At 43.0% G+C, this 24,448-nt stretch overlaps 1 protein-coding gene across 8 annotated transcripts in view; it reads right to left on the bottom strand.

Annotated features, from left to right (window-relative positions):
- Positions 1-17,838: 17,838 nt before the first annotated feature.
- Positions 17,839-24,448, bottom strand: part of TCF20 (transcription factor 20) — a 132,611-nt gene continuing 126,001 nt past the window's right edge. For 6 of the 8 annotated variants that reach the window (XM_074870998.1, XM_074871007.1, XM_074871001.1 and 3 more), the window contains 2 exons: positions 23,921-24,048; positions 17,839-19,945 (listed from right to left, as the gene is read on the bottom strand). In XM_074870998.1, the coding sequence (XP_074727099.1) occupies positions 23,965-24,048 (84 nt within the window). In that variant the 3' untranslated portion in view covers positions 17,839-19,945; positions 23,921-23,964. The remainder of the gene's footprint in view (positions 19,946-23,920; positions 24,049-24,448) is intronic. The other 2 variants (XM_074871004.1, XM_074871005.1) reach the window with 2 other exon arrangements.

The raw sequence follows: 24,448 nt of genomic DNA, 5'->3' as shown, positions 1-24,448 counted from the left end.
ATCTGTGTTGCCTTCTTGTTTGTACAGATAAGTCAAGAGAGAAGCAGCTCCTAAACACAGATCATCCAGGTTTCTGTTTGCAGTGCTGACAATTTGTTCCATTGGCCCTTGAGAAAGCTCAGGTTAGGTGAAACTCTCCCTTACAGAAAGCACTTGTCACAGAAATTAGCCTAAAATGGTGACCTGAGACTTTAAAAATCATTCTGGGAATAACAATCTTATCCAACTCCAAATGTCAGTCAGCATGCTGACCTTGACTTTTGTAGCATACAGCTCAGCTACAAGTGAGAAAGCACACATATTGCAAGGAGCCTCGAATTTCCAGCTTTTGGGCAGCAGTAATGCAAACACAATTATGGAGACAGTCGAAGTATTTCCTAAAGCAGCACAGCTATGTGTTCCTGGCATCTCTGCCATCGGAGATCAATAAAGCTTGCTCTTACGACAGTTAGTTCTAGCTAAAAAGAAGCAGTAAACCCATCACAGTTTGATCTGTGATCTCAGCGTGATCAGAGAAAAGCTCCTAATGGAGCAATTGCTGCAACAGTGGTGGAGAGCTCAGACTGCAAAGTGATGCACCTACAAAGACTGTGCAGTCAGCTCTGGTATGTAGCCAGGGCCTCAGGATGCCCCTTGCCCAAGAAGCCACCTAAACACTCGTTATCTGGTGCAGAGGTCCCCTCACTGGAGTCTCTACAAGCATGATCCTTCACGTCACTTGTGAAAGCATCATGACTCAGGGTTCATCTCAGGTATCTGCAAACAAACATACGCAGCATGGGAAACAACTGGGGGGATTATCAGCTCCCACACAACTGCAGAATTATGATTTGGTTTGGATTACAGAGACACGGAGGGATAGTTCATATGACTGGAGAGCTGCCACAGATAGACATAGGGTCTTCAGGAAAGACAGGCTGGAAGGGGTGAGGAGTGGTTGTGCTTTATGCAGAGCAGTGCCCAGAGCTTAGCCATGGGACAGGTGATGAACCAGTCAAGTGCTTGTGGGCAAAGACAAGGCAACAAAGCAACACGGGCAATGTTGTGTAAGGCTCTCACTACAGACTAGCTGATCAAGGAGAGCAAGTCAATAGAGCCATCTCACATGATCGCAGGCCTTAGGATTCATGGGTGTACTTTAACCAGAAGGGCTGTATGATTTGGCATAATCCAGGTGGTTTCTGGAGTGTGCTGAAGACAATTTCTTGACACAGGTGATTGATGAGACAACTAGGGGAGATGCTCTGCTGAGTTTGCTATTCACAAAAAGGAAGAATTGGTTCAGGACATAATGGTCAAGGGTAAGTTTGCCTGCAGCAACCATGACACTGTGAAATATTAAATCCTGCAAGAAGTCAGCAGGCTATTGGACTCCCATGACTCACCTCCGGGCTGTAAGAAGGATAGTTGATTGGAATTTGGGAAGTGGTTTTACTTTTAATGAACATCACCCTGGAAGACCATCAGAAAAGTAACTCTCCAGCTGCTCTTCTTCCTGTGGCTTGACCTTGACATAAGGCAACAAAGCTGCAATCTGAAAAATGCACCAGCTTAAAAAAGAAGTACTACACCCGCCCCAGTTTACACCTTTCCAAAAGGTCTCTGGGTAAATGATCTTTTCTTTTACCCCTTTCAGGCTGCAGACTGGACAGCTCCTCCACTTTTGGCTAGTAGCATGGACTGCCATTCCTTCAAAGGACTCAAGCAAGTGTTATAGTTTAGGTAATTTCAAAAGAACAGATTTCAAATCAAGCAAAGAAGCAATAGACAACAAATTTCTTTCTGAGAGAGAGAAAGAGAAAAGGGTAATTATCCTTCTGAAGAATGAAAGACATTCATTTCTTTTCAATAAAGTAATATTTTGAGTGATTTTCAAGTCAGAGAAAAAAACTCCAAATCCATACATATTAATTTTAGCTAGCTGCAGCCCTGCTGTGCTGAGTGCATGTCTTTGTGCACAATCAATTAAGAGACGAGCTAAGTGAAGTTACAGAAGTTGCATGCAGACATCACCACTCTTTCACTGGACAACCTGCAATGCAAACAGAAAGGCAGCTTTAAGAAAAAGCTTATTAATATTGCAAACCGAAGTATCCAGAAGTAAGGTAATGCAAGAGTTGCCTGCACAATTTTAATTGAGCCTTTTTGTCCATATATTCCATAAGATCATCTTTAATTACATCCATAATTACAATCTCATGCTATTTTTCCTTTCTGAAGGACCCCCCCTTTATTCAGTGCACAGAAGAGATGATGATCATTTACTAATCCTGTTTTAATTATAGTATTTGGCTTCAAAGCCTGTTTTTCCACCTCCTGTTTGCACCCTGCCCATAAGGGTGTTTTGGCTGATTTTTTCCACAGTGGTCATCAGTGACTGCATGGGTTCGGACCAGGCAGTCTTTTGTACTCACATCATCCCTCTGAGGACCCACCAATGGAGAAAATGGAGACATAAGTCCAAATAACCTTCTAAGTGTTGGTGCCTAATAGGAAAAGCCTGGAAGCTGCCACACACAGCTGTCCAAGACCCATGCCCAGTTCCCAGCTGGGGTTGCAAGCAGCTTCTGCAGATCTTCCTGCAGGATCACAAGTTTGGCTCCCCAGACGTGAAGGTCACAGATTAGCACCTGTTCATGAAAACTGCTGTTTCAGTAATTACCCAGCATCACATACTCATTCCTTCACAGAGGTATGGTGAAAATCTTTCAATGGCCAAAGAAACACTCTTCCTTCTCTTCCTCTTCGCTTCAGTATTGGTGCCAGCCAGGATGCACTGATCACATAACATGAATACTTCCTTGAGCTTTCAGAAATTTTTCCTCCTAATTCCAGCAGGCTGACTGCTTTCCCCCTAACACCATTAGATGGATCCAAACCTCAGCAGTGTTTCATTCTGGAGGAGCAAAACCTCTCGGAACAGCACAAAAGGTCACTGTGAAGCCTGCTGCTCTCATTCCCTGGCTGACCATCCCCCAAGCTACAGCAGAGATGGGGTTGGTGAAGACCCCAGAAACCTTTCCTCTTCGGTGGCCTCTTCTGAGCCCAGAAATGGTCTCCTACCCAGTCCCAGACTTTTTTGGTCCTTCCTCCACCTCCTTTTTTCAGCCCACCATCTATCTTTTGCCTGTTTTGCCTTCACTCGGACGGCCTCTTGTCCCAACTGCTTCAATGCTGGAAGTGGGCAAGGGGAGCGCGGAGGAGACCAACTTCACACTTGTCATTCACCCTTGCCAGCCTCCGGCAGCCGGCAATAACCACCACCTGCTCCTTTCAGACGTCTCTGGGGAATTTTAACTGAAAAACTGAGAACTCTATCAAGCACACGCAAACTGGGTTTTCAAGTGCTTGTAACATGGCCAAGTTTGAGCACAGTTTTAGAGAGCTGGTGCAATGTGTCTTCCTAACAGAAAGCTGCCTCCTGCCAAATTTTGCGTGTAATGCTTCAAAGCATTAAACTGAGAAAGGAAAATACCGCCAGAAATTTTTCTAACGGGTTAGGAGAAGGTCAGATAAACAATAGATTTCTAAGAACGATGTCAGCCATTAGAAAGGGATTAAAAAAATTTTGGCTGAATATTCCCAAACAAATTTAGCCTGAGGCACAACCCCAACTTGGGAAATTTTAGTCTCAGCTGGTTTATTGTGACTTTCTTGGCCTTCAGATGGGGTTTTATACATTGGAAGTACTTCTACAGCCTTAAGATGGACTGTGCTAACAGCTTGTTCATAATAAAGCAGTCAGCAGAACTGAAATAGCCAAGTCTTTCATAGTTACTGTTACTATGACTTACTGCCAGCCTTCCCACATTGCAAAGAAATCTGTTCTTCAGGCTTTTCTTCTTTAAATTCCCCGTGGCTTCCTACCCTTTATCCTATATCAATCACAGCAGCTCACCTATCACCAAAGTGAGGATTAGTCTGACTTTGCTTCTTGCACCCATTCCACCCCATCCCATCCCATCCCATCCCATCCCACCCCATCCCATCCCATCCCATCCCATCCCATCCCACCCCATCCCACCCCATCCCATCCCATCCCATCCCATCCCATCCCACCCCATCCCACTCCATCCCATCCCATCCCATCCCATCCCATCCCATCCCATCCCATCCCATCCCATCCCATCCCATCCCATCCCCATACACATCCCTTGCTCTTAAAGAGCAACAACTCTGAACTTGATACCTAAAACGAAGCGGGTCTTGGGCCCCATCTTTCACCCCAGAGAGACAACTTTGTGCTGGTGCCGTCAGATGCCGAGGAGCCAGGCTCTAGTGACTGCTGTGAACTGCTGGGCAGTGTGAGCTGTGTAGGCATCAACATCCAGATGAATAAAGCAGCCACTGAGATAAAGTTACCCCCAGACAAACCTCGGATACTAAAGGCAAACTGAAAAACTGAAATGATAAGAGCAGAATGGTTTTATCTCGAGTTGATACTTCACAGAGCTTGAGATGATACTGCACTGAGCTCGCACATGTATGTAACACTGCCCAGTAAGGGTTTTGCCAGTTCAGCAAGTGACTAGACCATGGTAGTTGTGGGCCATAACCCTGGTATGCTCATCCTGTTAACTGGGGTTAAAGCAGATATCAGAACAAGCTGGCTTGGTTTTAATCACTGGATTCAAGTTCATATTCTCCTACAGGCCTTAATTCCTCAGGCTAAAATGTTGCCACCGTTACTTTAACTTGAGTTAGCCAAACGGAGCTCAGCACGTGCAATTTCTAATCCCAGCATGGAGAGGTAATGAATCAAAGTGCCGTTTCACACTGGTCGTGGTACCAGCACTGGTCTAAAATGCCTCCTGAAGATACTGTTAAAGCTCAGTGATGTGGCCAAGCTCTGGGAAGACGCCTGCTCGTTCAGAAAATGACTGGCAGCATTTGCCTTGACTCACACTCTCCTGTGAAACTGTCAGAAAAATATGGCTTACGCCCCCGATACCATAGGCTGTTGATTTGTCTCAGCTGCTGGTTTTGGTTTCTTGTTCTTTAAGCTTCTCGAGAGCTGTGAATATATTGCTTTCCTTTTCATTTTTGGTTTAGTACTGATACCATGGGGTTTTTCTTTGCTGTAACAAGAGCATCCAGGGGAATTTTGGACAGAGGTACTGGCTAAAATCCTGTTATTATTTTTTTTCCATAAGAGATGCGTTTAAATCCATAGGGGAAACTCACCCTGCTTTCCTGAAGTGTGAGATCAGTGGGACACCTTTGAAAATAATGAGGTGATTAAACCTGGGGTTTGGAAACCAAACAGACAAAAGCTTCTTGGTTTAGTTTCTGCCATTGATTTGCCCTGTGAGTTAGAGGCAAGCACTCAGCTAGCTGCTAGCTCAGTTTCTTGCTTGTAAAATGTGTTTAATGGGGCTGTTTACCCAGTTGTGATAAAGTATCTACAAATCTAGGTGCAAAGTACATTAATGAGGACTGATACCATAATTATTACAAAACAAAGAGGTAGGTTGCCAAAGATCTCAGAATAGAGGTTAAAAAAGATAGAAAGTTAATTTGAAGACTCGTCCCTGTTCCAGCAAACTTCTAATGATGACCTTTTTCTTCTGGCAGAGGGAGTATTTCACAGGGAGCATTTTGCTGCTGTTTCCATGCGTTGGAAGAATAGTTGGGAATGCTGTTTTTTCATAGTCAGGTCCTCAATTCAGTTATTTATGAATCAAAATAAAAAGGGAAGCTAATCTGGCTAAAAAGAGAATTGCATTTTTCTCCTGTGCTTATGGCACTCAGGAGCAGACAGAATAACCTTGGGTGATGCTGTCTCCTAGTAGGTAAATCAGATTTCAGGTTTCAGTGATAATTCTCTCCCTTTTCGCTCCAAGCTCATTAGCCTGTTTCTGATGGCTCCTGAATGTCTCTGGCTTCCCAGAAAAGCATTCAGAGCTGTGTGTGCTCGGCACATCTCAGGAAGAAGAGAGGCATTACTTCTGAAATGGACTTGCTGTTACAATTTCCTTAGAGTCAATAAAGGTAGAAGTGACTATCTCTGTTCACATCACCTTCCTCCTGGCTTGGTGGCTGTGATTGCTCCAATGGTGATAGTAAAAATATTCTTGTTCTGGTAAAGTGGCGCATTATCTACTTTGTCCGGTTAAGCGTGTGCTCAGAGTGATGCCACAGCGGTTATTTTGGTACATGCTGTTAGCTTCTGCCCGATTTAAGTTACGCAGCCATCTTCAGCATTGTGAGCACATGCTGTTGCCCAGCTCAAGATGCCTTTTCTCCCCTTGTGCCTCCCTCCACATTTGCACAGCTATTTTGTCTAGAGAAGCTTGTGTTAGCTGACCTGTTACTGTATGATAAGGTGTGCAGACATTAGCCTCTCAAACACAGTCTTTTTGTGTGTTTGCCTTAGGCTAGATCTGGTAAATACAGTAGAGCCATACCTAGTTTGAGGCCCTGCTGTGCTGGTCTCTACAGAGGGACCATAGCAGGTATCTGCTCCCCAGGACTTAAACTAAGCCTAAACTGCAGGGGAACTAAAATGCAGGACATCAAACACAAGTAAACGCCTGAGCAAACTGAGCCCAGTCACTTTTGCCAGTCTGGACTCAGACTGCCAACATGAGGGGTGCCAACCACCCTCCATGGCACTAGCAAAAAAGTTGCAGGCAGAAGCGACACTGTAATTTTTCCCAGGTTTAAAGGACAGCAAACACAGGCTCAGTGCATTTGCATGAACTTGAATGTTTGCTACAGCTATTTATTACCCTTACATAGCACCAAGGAACAGGCGTTTGCTGTTCTGTGGCTTGCAGGCAGAGGGAAGTACCTGCAGGTTGGGCATACCATGGGCACACGAGTCGCACGGCTCCCACTGCCTCAGTAAAAGTGACATGAGCCCAGCTGTCACCCCATGGCAGGTCTGAACTGGAGAGGTTTCCATCCCTGCAACGGGCTGACAGCAGGCTGCCGACGGATCCTCCTCCAACCACTAAAAACCATGTGGCTTCTCCTGGCAATCTGCAAAAACCAAAAGACACCTCTGGCTTTTCTCACTAACAAACTGGCACAAATCCCAACAATTTCAACACTCCTTAGCCTGAGGAGCTTCAAAGGGCAGGAATTAATGATAAGATAGAGGAAAAATAGCGACTGATAGAGAAATCCAAGGAGAGAAGGGAAGCAATAGAAAAGACAGCACGGTCTGGAGAGCAGGCTGTCGCTGGCAAAGGCACGTGTACTGGCAGGCCAGGCTTAACTGCTCACTGGGTACAAATTGATGACTGTTCTGTAAAGCAATTCATGATCTCATGAATTCTGCCCTTTGTTCAGCAGTCCATTAAGGAAGAAGAAGATGATGAGCTGAAGAACTTACAGTGATTCTATTAGGAAACTATAAATAACTTTAACAGCAAACAAAAAAATGTGCATTTGTCCCAGCACATTTTGCCCAAATGATTATTAAGCCACCTAAAATGAAAACACTCAAACATACAATTTTGATGATCTAAAACCTCTGTTAATCATTTCCGAGAGCATAGCATGCTGCTTGTTACAGTACAGAGTTTATTATTTTGCTATTTTTCATGAATAACACAGTGTCAAGCTCTCATTAGCAATTTTTCATGGTTTTATCTGCACTTTTTCTGTCAGTATAAACAATGGCTTGAATACAAGTTTAGAAGTTTTTATCAGTGTGTTGGAAACAGAAGATTGTTGTGTGTTACTAGGACAGTGAAACAGGTTGTTTATGTTTGATTTCTGTGTGATGCTCCTAATGATAGTTTGTGCTTCACAAATCTGAATGTGCATTGGAAATCAGAATGTATATTTTATTTTGTTATGAATAGGAAACCCACAAATAGCTGTTCAGGTTTGAAACATTGGCTCAGTCATGCTCACAGTTTGATTAATAACAGTGGGAGCATATGCAGTGAAATAGAAATTAGAAATTATGGAAATGCAGGGAAGATCTTACTATGGAGTGTTTACCTAGTCAGTTACCTTTGGTACTCCATCCCAGATGACCTGTAGGTTACTTTTGCCAATAGTAGTTGCTGCATTCTCATAGCAGTTGTACATAAGAAGCTTATTTCCCTGTGTTCATTTTGATATTTTCTACAGCTACGTAATTGTGGTTTTGTGTTAACAAAAATTGCATTGAAAAAAATACCTGCACTCTTTTACCCAGGAGGTATCCATAAGCAGTGATCTTTCCACGGGAAGGAGGAAGGACCAGAGGTGGTGGCTGCAGGGAAAACTGAAAAGGAAAGTATTTTATCTGTGTTTTTTAAGCTGGCCAAAAGACTGAATGGATGCCTAAAGACATGACAATGCCATGCTGTGAGTCATGAGTCCGAGAGAAACAACATGGGAGGAGTCAGGGCCTCCAGTGGACTGACACTGCTTTCCTCCTCCTGACAGCAAAACACTGAGCATCTCAACATAAATGACCTCCCTACCTGCAGAAAAAGACACGTTCCTAAACCTGCTGACTTCCAGGTCCACCAGGGACGGCTGCGTGGCCTCCACTTGCTGCTCAGAGTGAGACGTTGCTGAGCTAGCCAGAAAAAAATCAAGGTTTTTGTGGTAATAACACTTTAAAAAATGTTGAGTTGCTTAAAAAACTGAAAACTTGAAAATTCTGAAAGCAATACCACATATGGAGATGACAAACCTTAGTCCTCCAATGTACTGAATACAGGCAGCAAGTATGTGAGTTAACGCCCTTCTGCAGCTGCCATCTGATTTGCATTACTCCAGCATAAAGCATATGGGTTTATATCCAGAAAGAGTGAAAGGCCTAAGACAAATCCTTAATTACTTTATACTCTTTATTGACTATTCCAAAGTCCAAAGCTTTTTGTCTTCATTGTGTTTTGAACTAAGGCCTAATATCTGGGATAGCCTTTGTACTCAGGATTAAAAATTCAACAATTGCTACCTGCTTTCCTGTGCAAGTCTTACAAATTTGATAGTGAAGGGCACCTCCTGTGATGACAGCTTAGTGGCAGATGGATCCCACCACATGAACGCACCTGTGGAAACAGAGTCCACGTGGGTCCGTACAAGCACACCGTGCTGCTCATGGTGCCCAGAGGAAACAGTGGTAAGAAAAAAAGCTGCCAACTCCAGCCAAACTGTCTTCTGTGGTCTCTGGCGTGAGGGTGAGAGCCACCGCTGACCCCGCTGTCTTCTCCTGGCTGGTTGCTCTGGGGAAGTAGTTTCAGACCTTCAGGCCAGCAGTGCCACCCTCAGGGTCACACAGTGCAGGAACATAATGGGGATGGAAAGGCTGCAGATCACAGGAGAGGTCAATGAATAACAAAATTTGCCACCGAAATGCATTCAGAGTGCAAATGCAATGTGCAAATTCATTCGCACCACTTATTTGTTGCTGAGAGCTGATGAAAACAAGTGCGAAGCCCTGTGGGCAGCTGCCACCCGCCTCTGCGCCCACTCCTGCCAGAAATGGGTGCTGTAAAAATCTTCACTGAGAGAGAAACTTTAATATTTGGCCTCATCTGCTCAGACTCTGGCCTGCAGATTACAAAGGGTGGTTTCTCATCAGCCTGAAAAATCAAGAGATACACGCAAAGACCTTGGCTGAAACCCCTCTATATTTTTGCATGAGAGCCAGCGGAGGAGCTGCAGGGCTCAGCGCGAGCAGGGTAACTGCTTCATGCCATCCTCAAACTGCTACATATGGCCTTTGGTTGGTTGACAGCTCCTCACCCTCTGTCCCCCAGCTTAATTTGTGCGTGGGTTTGGTTGGAATATGAATTCCAAAAGCCTTAAGGTGGCAGCACCCGCCAGCCCTCCCAGCTGGCGCCCTGCAGCGCTGCCCTGGGCTGGGCCGGGTGGGTGCAGGGACGGAAGGACCAAGGGCTGGGAGGCAGCAGCGATTCGGGAGTCGGCGGGTGAACAGGCAGGCAGAGGGGGTGTGGAGAGAGGTCGGGGCTCTAAGAAGGAAAGGTAAACTCCTTCGCACCCAGTAGCACAGGATGAATTTTGCACCACGTAGGATTAGGTGAGGTTTCTACACAAGGCTGAGATGGTTCAGCAGCCCGAGGAGTGCCTGTGCTAGCAGTGGTGGGAAGCCGCTGCTGCCTGACATGCTCTGTGGTGTGCATGGCCTGGGGTTTCTGTCCTGCTTCCCTCAAGCAGGCTAGGCTTGACTGAAGCCAGGCTGAAGACCTCTGGTCTCCAAAGTATCAACCCGAACGTCAGGTTTGCTAGAAAGCAGGAAAAAAGCAAGCGAGGAACAAGCAGGGAGTTTCAACTAGAAAGAAGTTTCAATTAGAAGTAAGGCTTTGAAGGTGAAGGCTCTGATGACTTTCCCAAAGGCTTCACGCAGGCAGTGGTCTGTGCTCTTTCCTCCTGGCTGCAGAGGGAGGGATTACAGCACAGTTCCCTGCAGGAACAGGGTCCAGAATAACCACCCACTGCTCCCATAACTCCCTGAGCGGCTCTGGACAGCCACACAAAAGCCCTGCAGCTATTCTGTATTTCGGGATTAAAACTGCTAAATATTTTCAGGGATCCATGCAGCCTGACTTCTCTAACTTGCCATACCACCGTGACCTGCTGCATTTATAAGCAGGATGGAGCCAGATTCCTCTCTGAAGTGCATGGCGACAGGGCAAGAGGCAAGTCACAAGTGGAAGCAACAGGAATTGTGACTGCTGCTCCAGGAGAACGGCTCAGCACAGGAATGGGAGCACAGAGAGGGTGTGGAGTCTCCACCCTAAAGGTTTTCAAGACTTGACTGTCCGAAGCCTTGAGCAACCTGGTATAGTTCTGAGGCTGGCCTTCACTGAGCCTCGAGGGTGGACCAGAGACCTCGAGAGGTCCCTTCCAGTCTGTTCTATAATAGGATTTCCAGATAGCTTTAAAAAGTGAAGGTGGATGACAGGTAAGAAGTTCATGTGTCCTTTTTGTAATAGTCCCAGTTGCTGGACCGGGATTCCTGATCATAGACACAACTTGAATTCTTATTTAACTCTTGATCTAGAGCAGGTATACCTTTGCGAACAATGTAGATTTCCTCAGTTTTGGAAAAGAAAAAAGCAAAGCTGAAGAAATCTGGAATAGATTTACTGATTCTATTAAAAAAAAAAAAATATAAAAAAGGCGGAATTTCAGGACTTCTGACCTGCCTGGACGATGAGGACATGTGAGAGGCCAAAAACCCAACTGGAGAGGTTGCTGAAGTGTAACAGCACTGAAATAGCCACCAGATACCAGGGGAGTAACCTCTGGGTGAGCCTGGAAGTGCTGGGGCTTTCTATGCTGTCTGAGGAACAGAGACCAGCTACAGATGCCCTTGGTTGCACCTCAGGGTGAGAGGAAGGGCTGGGAAATGTGAGTTCCTGCATCCCAAATCCTTTGGGCTGCAACTCCAAAACACAACCCTTGAGTGACTCCAAGATGAATAATGGAAAACAGGATGAATTACCTGAAAGCAACACAGGCATGCAATACACAAATTACCTGAAAGTAATGTAAAAGATGAAGAAATTCAACGATAGTCTTACAAAGGCTCCCGTAATCAATGGAAATGAGGATGAAAATGTCTCAGCCTGTTTACATCTGTTGTGATCTCTCAGGTGCTTTTTGAATCGTTGTGCCACAAGGCTTTTCAGAACTACTAGGGATACTTGTCTGCTCTGGCAATTACAACAGCCCGAGCTGCACAGGCTGTAGTAGAAATCAAGCTCAAACACTCACTGTCAGTTAAGGCAGAAGTGAAAACAAAGAGGAAACACAGGAGTTTGCATTCTCTCTGTCCTTTGACATGAGTTGCCATGTTGTGTGACTGTTAGAAGCTTATTTCAAGGATGTGCACTTAGGAAGTTGTGGGCTGAAGGTACAAAACCTGCTTACTGCAAGGAAGGATTTTCTTTCATGAACACTGCCTATTTGCTTGTGCAGAGGCACAGTGCCTTGTGGGAGACTTTGAATCATGACATTTAAGCTGCCGAAGTGCCCCCTGAACTCATGACAACATTAACTGTGTTTTTTACCACTCCCACCCAACGTCATGCATGCAAGCTGGTCAACGAAGATAAACATTTTTTCTCAGCTACTGAACCCTCGTACTCATGTATTTCCAGACATACATATATGCTTACAAATCAAAGAGATGTATTCTTAAAAAACACAGATCGGTTTAGCCTTAATGCACCTAGTGAAGAAAAAATACATCAGAGGGCTGTTGCGAATGGCCAGATAAAAAAGCTGTTCAGACAAGGCCCAGAGTAGTCCTTTCTCCTGCATTGTAAAGGGCAAGAAAGGAAAGTTCCACCAGGCCCTTCACAGAACACTTGACTGCAGACTGGGAAGGGTTGTTTAGGTTTTTTGGTCAGCTACTCTCAAAGTTCAAGTAACTCCAATAAATGATAAAAGTAAGGGTTGACTCTCTCTCTCTGCAGAAATGGTAAATACTTCTGTGCAACCTGTCACAAGCAGCTCTTTTAATTAGCTTAAATGAAACCCTAGAAAATTAACATCAGCCTTCGTGTTCCACAGTTTCTGTGGGTTGCTATTGTCTGGAGGTAGAAAACCAAGATGAAGTATGTGTGCTTTGAAGAGGGACCAACCAACTCACGTGACCTGGCCAACATTCCCTTCTTAAGCACAACAGAGACTATCCTCTCTTTGGAACAACCGTTTGGACGCAAAAAGGTTCTTCTACGTTAGAGTTGATTTCAGGGCCTGTTGGTGCATAATCTAATAAATGGCGCAGAATGAGTTTGGTATGGTACCTACCTAGAGTGTTCTTCCAAAACTCACACACATGCAACTTCACACAGAAAAGGTCAGCAGGAACAGCCACCTCCATCACTGAGGACTCCAGGCCTTCAAGTGGCTTTCCAGTGGTATTGGGTCTTCTCCTCTCATGTCTTAGCATTCCCTAAAAGGAGTCCCAGGAACAAACCTTCCATGACTTCTACTGGCCTGTTATCTCTCCATGACTCTTTCACACAATTAGGCCACGTGTAAGATTTTCTCACCTCTCCTTACTTTCGAGACCAACTTTGGACCATAAAACTGAAGTGCTGACTCTCAGCTCGGGTGAATCCATCAAATGTGGGTGATAGGCAGTTATTTGAGGCCAATGGACCATACTCCAAAGCAGAATTCATCCCAGTTACTGGCAGTCTACAGTCACTATTGCTGATTATTAGAGATTGGGATTAGTTTTAGCGATTTCCGCTTCTAATTTGTTCATTTTCTTGCACTGCACAAATTGTTGCAGTTTAAAGATGCACCTTTCTTCCATCCTCTTCTGAAGCAAACCACAAACTTGATGTTTGCTAAGTCTTCCACATTTGTCATAACGAATGCTTACATTTCTGCTGTAACAGCATCTTTTCCAAGTCTTTTGTATTCCTGTGACAACACGCTGCTGTTGTTTTTAATAAAAATTACTGGTGCGGCTGAAGTAAGCCATGATGACTGCAGCCATCATTGCCCTCTTTAAGGCTGCAAATGCCCACTACCATCTCACGCTCTGGAAGCTATTTCTTCTCCCGGCACATTTTCCTGTCCTGCAAAGCCAAGGACGTTTCATACTTGGAGCAGAACTGAACACAACCCTGGAAATCTGCTCAGAGTCTGCAAAATTGGTCCATCCTGTATGACCTCTGCTTTTGGTTGCTGGAAATATCTTCCTAAGCGGTGTTTCACAAGCTTTGCTTATTTTCTTACAGAGTGCAGCTCTATGGTTTTATTTCACTTATAGTCACTTATAGTTTCACCACGCATCACCTGTACAGGTAGCAATTCCTCCTCAGAAGTTTTCGCCACAGCAGGACATCAGCTGAACAGACTGCAACATCCATTTTATACAGTAACCTCCTCATCTTGGTTTCCAAAGCAGCAAAGATATTAAAAAAACCCAGAAGTGTTACATTAAATCACAGTCTTTGTTCTGCTTATACACACAGTCCTTTCTTGCCTTCTTGAGATCCATTTCCACCTGCCAATTCCTAATTTCATCATACAACACTGAACAGTAATTTGTCTGCTGTTCTGTATTTCTTCCAACTACAAATGGGAACTGTGAGATTTGTCTTAAAGTACTTTCACACCAGCTGATTAAAAAGTCCACAGGAAGTAGATACTGTTATGCCCCATAATCCAGGTGGAGTATCTATTCATGGTAATTCCAACAGTCCCCAAAATATTGTCCTCAAAATAACCTACAACTTTTAAGAATCTAATGACTTCACCTCTCTTCTGAGAGGGAAACACAGCTCAGGTGCAGGAACTCAGGTGGAAGTCCAATTAAGTTTTCCTAATACAAATCTATAAAAAGTATGGACTTTTCCCTTTTTAATAAAACCATTAGATGTGGTGGTTTCGTTGATAAATTGGCTTCAGCTCATGGGACTCTCGCTATACAATGCAGACTTACAACACTACACTTGTCTTTAGTGTAAATGCAGAGCTCCTTCCCTGAAAATTTCTCTGCCACTTTTTGTGCTCTCCACTACAAGATGTGGCACTGATAATTTCAATAAAACTCAGAAAAAATGTTGTTACAATATACCTCAAGGCCAGCGCTGGCCTCCAAACCCACTGCGACCTCCAAGTTTGGTGGTTAGCAGTCTAACTACAACCCAAAAGCCACTGATGTAATGCAGGTAGTATTTGCAGGTGACCTGGATATGTTCACGTTCAGCAGTATGTGCATGCAACGCAGGTTTTATCACGCAGAAGAGTACACAGTCAGTCTGAAACCTGATCCCCAGCTAGAGTGGAAGATTTTCTTCTCAGCAGGTTTGCTATGAGCTAAAAGAGTATTTTAATTTTTCAAATTATTTGGATGGGAGATAACTCTCTAGGCTGCTAAGAAATACCAGCATTTCTAAAGCTATCCAGGCAAGGTCAAAAACCTGAAACCACAGCATTAAAACTGAGTTAAGCAATAAATTACAAGAAACCTCTACAGGACAAGGAGGAAAGGGAAACAATCTTGACTCTCAATATAGCCCCATGAAAGAAGCCAGCAAACAAGCAATGCTTTCGTTCTAATTCAGGCTCCCTTCTGTAGAGGTACTAACTAGAATATGGGTCCTGCTTAAGAAATCAAATCCTACAAAAGGACTCTGTAAGCAGCACTCCGTTCACGGTTCAGCTGGACGACAGAGCGAACCTTTTGGATCTGACCAAAAGTACAGGCAGAGCAAAACATGAAACACTCATGTATAATGACAGCAACAATTTCACTGACCTTTACACTGTAAGGAAAACCTCATTCTGTCCTTCACAGCTTTACATAATAATTTCTAGCTGAATAGCACAGGTCAGTTTGGGAGCTGATAGTGCAGGGTATCTGTATGGAGGTGATTTTTCAGTGATGTGCATTAGCCAAACTCTCTTTGGCATGCACCAATGCCATAGAGAAAGTACCAGAGAGTTACTGGTCTCCCACAATTTTCTAATAAATTGCTTTAGCCCTCTACCTTTACTGACTAAATTTTCTGGCTCACAATATACTGCAGTAGCTTTATCTTAAAAAAAACCACCACAAAACCAAACCAAAAAACCAACCAAACCAACCATGTTTGTTAAGAAACATTCCACAGCCAAACAAGAATCTCCTTTTTCACAATAGTTTTCTAACTCAAAACTAAGATTGTAACTACGCTTCCAACTTCTCATAGGAAAGTCAGTAGAGCCACGAAGTATTTGCCATGTTTCTGTCTTCTAGATCTGTAACTGAACCTGGATTACCTGTATTCTTTTTGTTCTTTTCCACAGAACTAATCAATCTCTAAAAAAAAATCCAGACCAGTGATGATTTATTCATCCTCAACCACCCAGCTCTACTGTTCCATTTCCAAAGGTCTGATATTTAAACTCAATTTTCTAGATTTTTAGATAGAAGATTGCTTCTTTCAGTCATTCTGATAAGCCAGGAACTAGGTCAGACAAACCGATTCTGTGTCCCTCTACCAAGTATTTCTACCATGTCCAGGACAACCACTGCACTCAAGAGGGCACAGGTATTCCTGATGTAATAACACTGTTATTAGGCACGATAATTTAGAAAATTTATATCCAACTCAGCCCAAAATATTCTCCCTGTAACTGTACCAGTTCAATTAAAGGTATTATCTTTGCTCACTCACATATGTTATGTACGTTACAGTACATACTGCACATTAAAGTCAAAATACCAGATCTGTCATTTAATTGCCCATATCTTGGTAAACTATGTTTTAAAATGCATGTCCAACCAAAACTGTTTTTCTTTAGTTTGGCATTAGCTGGACTCCATGAACTAAATGTACAGCATTCTTTGGCAGATGCTCTACCCTGAACCCCTTAACGTTTTTTTATTTCAATACCATTACACATCATCCGTTTGTCTTGTTCTAAGACTGATTCAAAAGGTTCAAGAACATCACAACCCCAGGTAAAATCCCCGCTCATACCCACGTGATACACAATTAGTGAGGATGGCCAACACTTTCAGCAGTGGCAGCCGAGACTGCTTTCTCCTGCGCTGCGCAATCTCACTATAAACTCCACAGTAGTCTATGCCTTGGATTTCCAAGTGTGGATTTCACATGCAATAAAAAACCATGATGAATATATCAATCAGCAGTTCCTGGTATTGAGATATGTTTGCTGTATGCATCCCAGGGCCTTCATCAATTCCTGTGGGAAGAGTTCCTTTATCCTTGCCTCCAGCTGAACAGCGAGCAGCTTGTATCAATAGACATCCTTTGCATATTGAATCCATGGCATATCCTCTACGGAAAAAGTCATCTTTGACCTTGTTCAGCAGTGTTGACTCACTCATCAGGTTAGTTGTTGAAGCTTCCTTTTTAAATGGCAACCACACACTTTGGAAACTGTTAAAACCATCATGTACATCTCCCAGCAATCTGGTGTAAGTCTCTTTACTTTCAGGGATCCCAATGGGAGTCAAGACAGAGTGGAGAAACACTTTGAAAATAAGGTGCTTTATTCAAACTCTCATTCCTCATCCAAACAGGTAATTTCCAAGTGTCTGGCAGGCCACTCATTTTCTTCTCTATACAATCTCCATGTTTTAATGTTTTGCTGCAGTTCATTTCTGTTCCACAAATTCTAAATTAGCCAACATTTCCAAATCTTTTCCTTCTTTCAAGTTTGGGGTATCCATGATATCAAGCTGTTAATTGCTTTTGCAGGATGGAGCTGGTAAATGCTTTGTACAATGGCTTTCAGAATCCACTCAGGCACTTTGTATCTTCTGAGTCAAAACAAATTTTATTTCCAACTGGATTTTATGCCTGCTCTGGATCTTTTCCAGGTTCTCCCAAGAAGCCATTATACGTTGTTTTAGATTCCTCCTGAATCGTGGTAGCTCTGGTTTCTGTGAGGACTGGACCAACAAAGATGACAACCAACTTAGGAGATATCTCTCTAGGAGAGAGCACACCCCTTACACCTCTGACAACAGCATGATGAGGGACTAAGTGGCAGCTGATTTGAAGGGTTTTATGCACTCTCCACGGAGAAATATTTCTTGTGGAGTCAAGTGAGGTACCATTTCTTTATTTGCTCTAAATGACTCCCACTACTTTCCAACCACTGTGCATGAGGTCCTATTGAATCACCTCTGAACAACTGCCATAAGCACCCACGAGGAAAACCTCCAGGACTCCCTCCCAGCTACCCAAAAACCTTCTCCCTCTGCTGCGGGACACCACCCTGAAGAGCCAAACATATCAAATTCAGCAGTTTCACCACGTGGTCCTCTGATGTTGTAGTACTACAAAGTTGATTCTTCACCAACATAAATCAATGCAAGAACAGTTAATTACTTTTTTTTTTTTTTCCAGAACAGGTAGAATAGAACAGACACTAGGAAAAAAAAAAACAATTTTTATTCAGTTGAAAAGAAGTCATTTACTCAATCACATTAACTATGCTAAAAATGATTTTTTTCTGACTACACCAGCAGTTAAATATTTTCAGCACCAATTCAGGACACATTAGTGACATTTATCACAACAGGTCTATTTCTTAATGTAGAAGGACATACTAACTTCAGTAGCTGCTACTGGGAAAGGAGTAAGCAGAAGACTGCCCTTTCTTTCCAAATCTTATCAGTGAGAGTAGCAACTTCCGGAAATAAATAACTGCCAAATTATTTCCCAAATCTTTAAATTGATCTTTTAAAAATAGAGTTAAAATAGATATCTTAATATGAGCTATCATAGATTTTATTTTTTATGTGCTGAATACTCCAAAATGCGAGTAGTTGAGCAAGCATCCAGTACATAACTTTTTAAAATAATTCTTCCCTCCCCACAATATCAACCCCATTTTTTTTATCCAAGTCATGCTGGTTAGATCCCTATCTCTAGTGACTTCCCAGTAAACACCACGCTGTTTGATATCACTAGGATATGCTACCATCCTATGAGTGAAAGAAGTCAGTGACCTGGTGAAATACCACCAACTCACATGAACAGAAAATTCATCCAGTCATTGGCTTGTTATCTCTGAACATCAAACAAATCCTAAACTTTAATTTTTAAAAGCTTTTGTGGTCTTCCTCTTGCTGGGCCAGTTCAGAAGGTCATCACTGAAGGCAGAACTGATGAAGGCAAAGAAACCAAAAAGCAGCAGATAGTACTGTCTCTCTGTCCTTTTAAACAAATCAAGTTCGCACAAAACAAAAGGAGACAAGGTTAAAATGAAGTTTATTAGTTTTTTTGGTTTTTTTAAGCTTTTTTTATATAAAACTGTTTGTGAAACAGCTATTTTATTCCCATGGCAGAGTGACCCCTGAAAGATGCACTAACCCCTTTCTTAAGGCCTTAACAAGAAAAAATTATTATTTTTGTTGTTGTTGTTTTTCCTTAAACCCAAATGTTTTAAAATTACATAATTTACAAAAAAAAAAAACCAAACCACCCCAAATAACCATATAGTGTAGGCTGTTACACTGACATTTCCTCTTCCTTCCTTAGGAAAAGCAAAACATAAAAAAGGGCTAACTGGATTTTCCTCATCAGTTTGAAGATACATTGATTCCACCAACATTCAGACTTCCTTTCCAGCTCCCCAATCTGGCAGGTAAACCATCATCTTCCTCTCGCCTGCCTTCAAAACTGAAGGCAGCTTCTTGGAATGATTTGGGGGTGCATGTTTTGCCACAAAGGGCAGATACTCCTTTCCCTGGCGTGGTACAGACATTCCCACACAAACAAGGTGTATGGGATCTAGCAAGCAGCAGCTACCTCTTACTTCATGAGTTTCATGACCTAAGAGTCTTCAGATGTTTCTCAAGCTTCCACTATTAATATACACTTTCTCAAAAATGATAACCTCCCTACCCCCCATACACAAGTACTGACACCCCATCACCTGCAACCATCCAAGCCTTCCTCCCACACGCTACAAACAATTTATCATTATTTTATTTGCCTTTTAAAACTGAACTTCCTTGGATGTTGTGAGAAAGAAAGCAAGAAGGGAGTCCTGTTTGGAGTACTCCCAGTTCTGCTCTTTCCCACAAAATATTAGGCTCCATGAGCCCTGCTTTGAATGTGGATTCAATATTCACTTTAGCTACAATTTTCTTTTTTAATTTATATGGGTTTTTGTTAATTTTAATCAAAAGCATCAAAAGGGATATAGCGCACCTTTCATTTAAAACAAAGTCTTTCAAGACTAAAAAATAGATCTTTATATATATATATATTTATCCCTCCCTCTTTAATTCCCCCCACCTGTTTCCTTTTTCCCCCTCCCCTTCCCTCTGTCACTATGGAGATTGTGTCCATGGAAACAGCTGGTTCAGACTCCTTGGTCAGATTCTGTGATGTCATCAGTCTTGAGTGTGATGTAAGAATTTATGAAGGAAGTGCTGGCATTGGCAGGCACGTCGAGAGGGGGCATGGCTGCACAGTGGGAGAGATTCCATTCAGTCACGAATGTCCACCGCTTTTTATCTCAACAGCCTAACCTGAAAAACAAAGTGAAACAGTAATATTGGAATGGTTAGTTCCCTCCATCTGCCAACACACCCCCCAGGCTTCAGAAAAACCTACTCAGCAGGCCTACCACAGCAGTTAACACCAAGAGCTCTTTAGTTTTGTGGACTAAAAACACATGGAAGCACAACGGTGAGTAGGTCATAAAAGCAAAACCATGTGATAAAAAGTATTAGTTTAACAACCAGCAGAAAATTAAATAAGCTCAGTTGCAGAAGAGGTCCAGGATGACAGGACGATCTCTGCCACAACAGCAGCATGGCACTCTTACAGAACAGCTAGCTACCTCTGGCAGCCAGAAAGGAGCTCGTTCACCTCATGTTTGCTCCTCATCTTGACTATGAAAACTGGAAACAGAAGGTCCAAGCACGTTCAAATGTGATGACAGCTTCTGGGATGCCACACTGCCCCTCAGGGACTGGACCCAAGTATTTTCATACAGGTTCACCAAGCTACCACCCGACAGTAGTTTTCAGTGAATATGTAGCAGATAGTGAAACCGGTATCAAAATTACAGGAGTCCAGCCACAGGAACCAAATTTGGGAAATGGCTAGATTTCACAAGCTAAAGGTAAAGCTGCAGTTAAACTAATTGGAGGGTGGGTAATATTTATTTCTGTTGCTTTTTTGTTCTAATTGCCAGATTATGGTGGTAGTGACAGTTTATGAAAGGACTAAGCTTGTGATGTCTTTCAAGACAAATGTGGAAACATCCAAGTGCTTGGCACGCTCGTCCTCCCTGTCCAGAAATTCTCTGAGGAGAGAAAATGAACTTCAGGAGTTTGCTAAGTTGGTGGAGGCTTAGTTCAAAAGAGAAACTGCAGTCAAAGTTAAATTTTAATTTCTCCAAGCTACGGTTCTCATTCTTAACCTGCACAACCGAGAAAGCAAAGCTTGAATTAATATATTTCTTTCTTCCCTTCTCCCACAACACAAGTGAGCCCAGTAGCAATTTGTTTATTTAGTAAGGTTACTTACTTTGATATGACTTAGATATATCCCTCCCCATCAGCTAGGGAGCTTGGGAAAAGGAAAAAAGCTCACAACATAAGCGACGCATATGGAAAGCGGTTAACGGCATTAGAGGTGTGCCTGGGAATGAAGTTAACACCCATGTTCATTCATAGCTGGCAATTAAACTCCAGGAACCCTAACTAAGTGTGATACAGAAGTCAGTATTGTTCTGATTATCACCACACCAATTAGATTACATCCCAGCAAGCTTACCTCTTGGCTGCAAATATCCCCTCATACAGGGGTGCCAGACTAAGAGTGAAGAAAGAGCCAGGCGAGTATGTATGAAAAACAGACGGGTAAGCCATGGAGCTACAGCTAAGGAGGAAAGGAGGGAGGTTCCTAGAGAGTTCAGGCAGCTGACCTTTGTGGTATTCATCACTGTGCAACTGTGAACCGTTGCTGAAGGAGTGTCAGGGCCGTGTTGCTGTCTCTGGCTCCTGTACAACTGTAGCTTGCCCATGCCTGGAATCGGTCCAGAGCATTAGGCACTGGCTCAGGGAGGAAACAGGCTCAATGCACAGAGAGAGTCCTTCCCCGTTCCTGGACAAGATCCAGAGCACCAGACTCATTCTCATAGTCACTCTCCAGATCTGGATTTGATTCAAATGTTCTAGAGGCAACTGGCTCAGGGAGAGAGAAGCAACAGAGACAGCATACACTAACTTGCCTGGATGTTATGCAACATGCAGGATTTTTCTTAACTTGCTGGGCCTAGGAGTGAACCAGGACTAATACAGCCCGATAATCTAACAGCTGAGTGCCCATTCTATCCTACAGTAAGGCCAGCAGAAGGGCAGCTCCTGTACTACCAGGACTGCTGCAGAATTCCTCTAAACTTCTTTAATTACCACAATAATGCAGCATTTTTTTAAAGTAATTGGATCTTTTAGATTTGCATGGTTTTTATTTTGGGATGCAAGGTCAGGTTGGAGAACTTCATTTTTATATATTCTCAGCATCAAAAGGGGGAGGCTAAATAGGACCTTCAGATAAGAACTACTTGAGGGAAAAGTGGATTTGGAAAGAAATGATGCCTTAGAGTGATGTCTAGAGCACACAGTGAACATGGTGCAGGGATTCCACAGCCTGCAAAGTCTTAAGACAGTACATCCCTATGATATATAAAAAAAGAGTTGGCACTGGAAAATAATGCAGGTAACAAAGTTGCGTAAAGGTATCTGGGACATAGTAATGTTCACCAGCGCCTTAAAGAAATGGCCCAAAAAATCATCACTGGGAAGACTTCTCTAGTGTTAAACAGTTGTAACAGATGCCTTGTCTGCGAGACTGTCATCCTGTTTTAACATTATGAATTATATTGCTTTTTACATTTTAAGGAAAAGAGAAAAGCTAAAAAGAAATCCAATGACCTTTATCATGAAAGGAAAAAGTTACTCAAATAATGAACTTTAAATAGTGTTTGCATGGGAACTGTTTTAACAACACTCCAAAGCCAAGAAAGAATGCTGTTAAAAATGAGAAATAACAGAACAGAGCCGAGCTAAACCAAGTCAGCAGTCATTCTACAAAGTGTTTATATGACTAGAAGACTACCTGTCTTCTGCTACTGCACTAAAAACCATAATTCTCTGATTAATCTCTCATCCTTCACAGAAAACACCATTAGAAGTACTTCAAAATTACTTAACTTGAGAAACAGGTAAGATTTTAAGGTAAGGGAGGTGCTTGGGAAGCAAAGGAATAGCAGTGAGGGAAGGGGATTGTTATAATCAGCTCAGAGAACAGACATGAAAGCAACTTTACCTGCATGATTGCAAGAAAAAGAGATGCAACTAGCTTGAGTAAGAAATCTAACTGAGCAGTGAAATGAAGGCAAGAGACCTTCTTGGGCTGCAGTTTATGGGGAAGGGTGCCAACAAGTATTAATTTGAAACCAAACACATTTAGACCATTAGACCATTTAGACCTTCCTGCTGCCACTGAATGGCAATGCCCTTGGTGGAAATGAAATAAGAAATCCCAACCTCATCCCATTCCCTGGGTGCCAACTCTCACCTCTGTGCTACTCCCTCCTTGTGCCAGGATATTTGCCCAGCCACACAGTGAACTAGATTAGGAAAATGACCCAGCTCAGATGCTAACATGACAAAATGTAGCTTCAGACAAATTGAATTCCCCACCAGTTCACACATGGCTGTATGAACGCTGGGACTAGGCAACAGAGGAGGCAGGAAGGAAGAGCAGCAGGGGAGCTGGGGTGTGTGAGCACAACTGCCACTTTCCACAGCACTGCTGACTTATGCCAACTACAACCCACCCTGGATCCAGAGTGAGGGGAGGTGAGGGACCAGAGTGAACATTACAAACTTATGAAATTGTGGCCACTTGTGGATACAGTTCCACCTTCTATCACCCATGTCTGTTTGCAAAATAGAGGAAAATGCTGGTCTGAAAGCAACGTAATGGGCTCTTGATAAGATTAATTTACTTATCCTTGTATGTACATTGCCAGAAAATGGGAATCAAGATTACAATAATCTTGAACTCATCAGTATTAATTTCTCCTTACATACAAAATTTAAGATACTTTGATGAATGTATTTGTTTATTTATATGGAAGCTTACTATTAACTACTCTGAGACTTACAGAAAAACCTTTCAGATCCTTATGGACATAACCATGGCAATATGAAAGGAGATTTCTGCCACTGGTTTAGCTGAGTAATCAGGCAGCTGTAACAGCTAATAAGCTTTGCCTTTCACTGCTAAACAGAAGGAACTGCTGCAGAAATACAAAAAAGTGGTCACTAGCCTGAAAAGAATGGTAGCAGGGGAAAAAATAGAAAGTTATTACAAATTTTCTGAAGGTACACAAGAGCACTTTGATTTCTCATTGAAATGGGGAAGGCACTGGAGGTAAGGAGCCACAGAAGGCTGCAGGTGGAAACTGGAAACTCTCCCCAACTCACCTGTGCTTGCTTTTATTTCCATTCCCAGGAGTACACTTCCCCCCTCACCCCCGCTCCGACTGCTCTGTGCTGAGGCTGCCTTTCACCATCTTGTTCTGCAAGGAGGGAAGAGAGCAAGGAAGGAGGGGCTGACGAACCAGCAAGCCAAAAGGAAGAGGAAAAAGAAAATGAGGGAGAAAAGGAAGACAGGGGTAGGGAAAGCGAACATACAGAAAGTGAGAGAGAGAAAAAGAAGTCAGTATTGGAACCAGACATAGCTTTTCAGACAGAGTTTTCCTGGTGACAAAAGCAGGCAATTCTGCAAAAGTAAAGAGTTTGGGATATGAAAGCCTGGTTAATTTTAAGAAACACAGAATTTAACACAAAAAGGTAGACAAGCTGAGAAGTATCACTTAAAACTGCCCCACAGACAGCTTAAAACAATCTAAAGTGCCATCAAAAGGTGAGGTATCCCATTCCCTTCATATCCTCAGTGCCTTGGTATCCTCATCTGTTCTGTTGCAACAGCACTCGCTGAGATGCAGACAC

This window comes from Strix uralensis, chromosome 5, assembly GCF_047716275.1.
Source record: "Strix uralensis isolate ZFMK-TIS-50842 chromosome 5, bStrUra1, whole genome shotgun sequence".
In the NCBI taxonomy this organism is placed as follows: domain Eukaryota; kingdom Metazoa; phylum Chordata; class Aves; order Strigiformes; family Strigidae; genus Strix; species Strix uralensis.
This window is presented reverse-complemented; position numbering and strand designations above follow the sequence as displayed.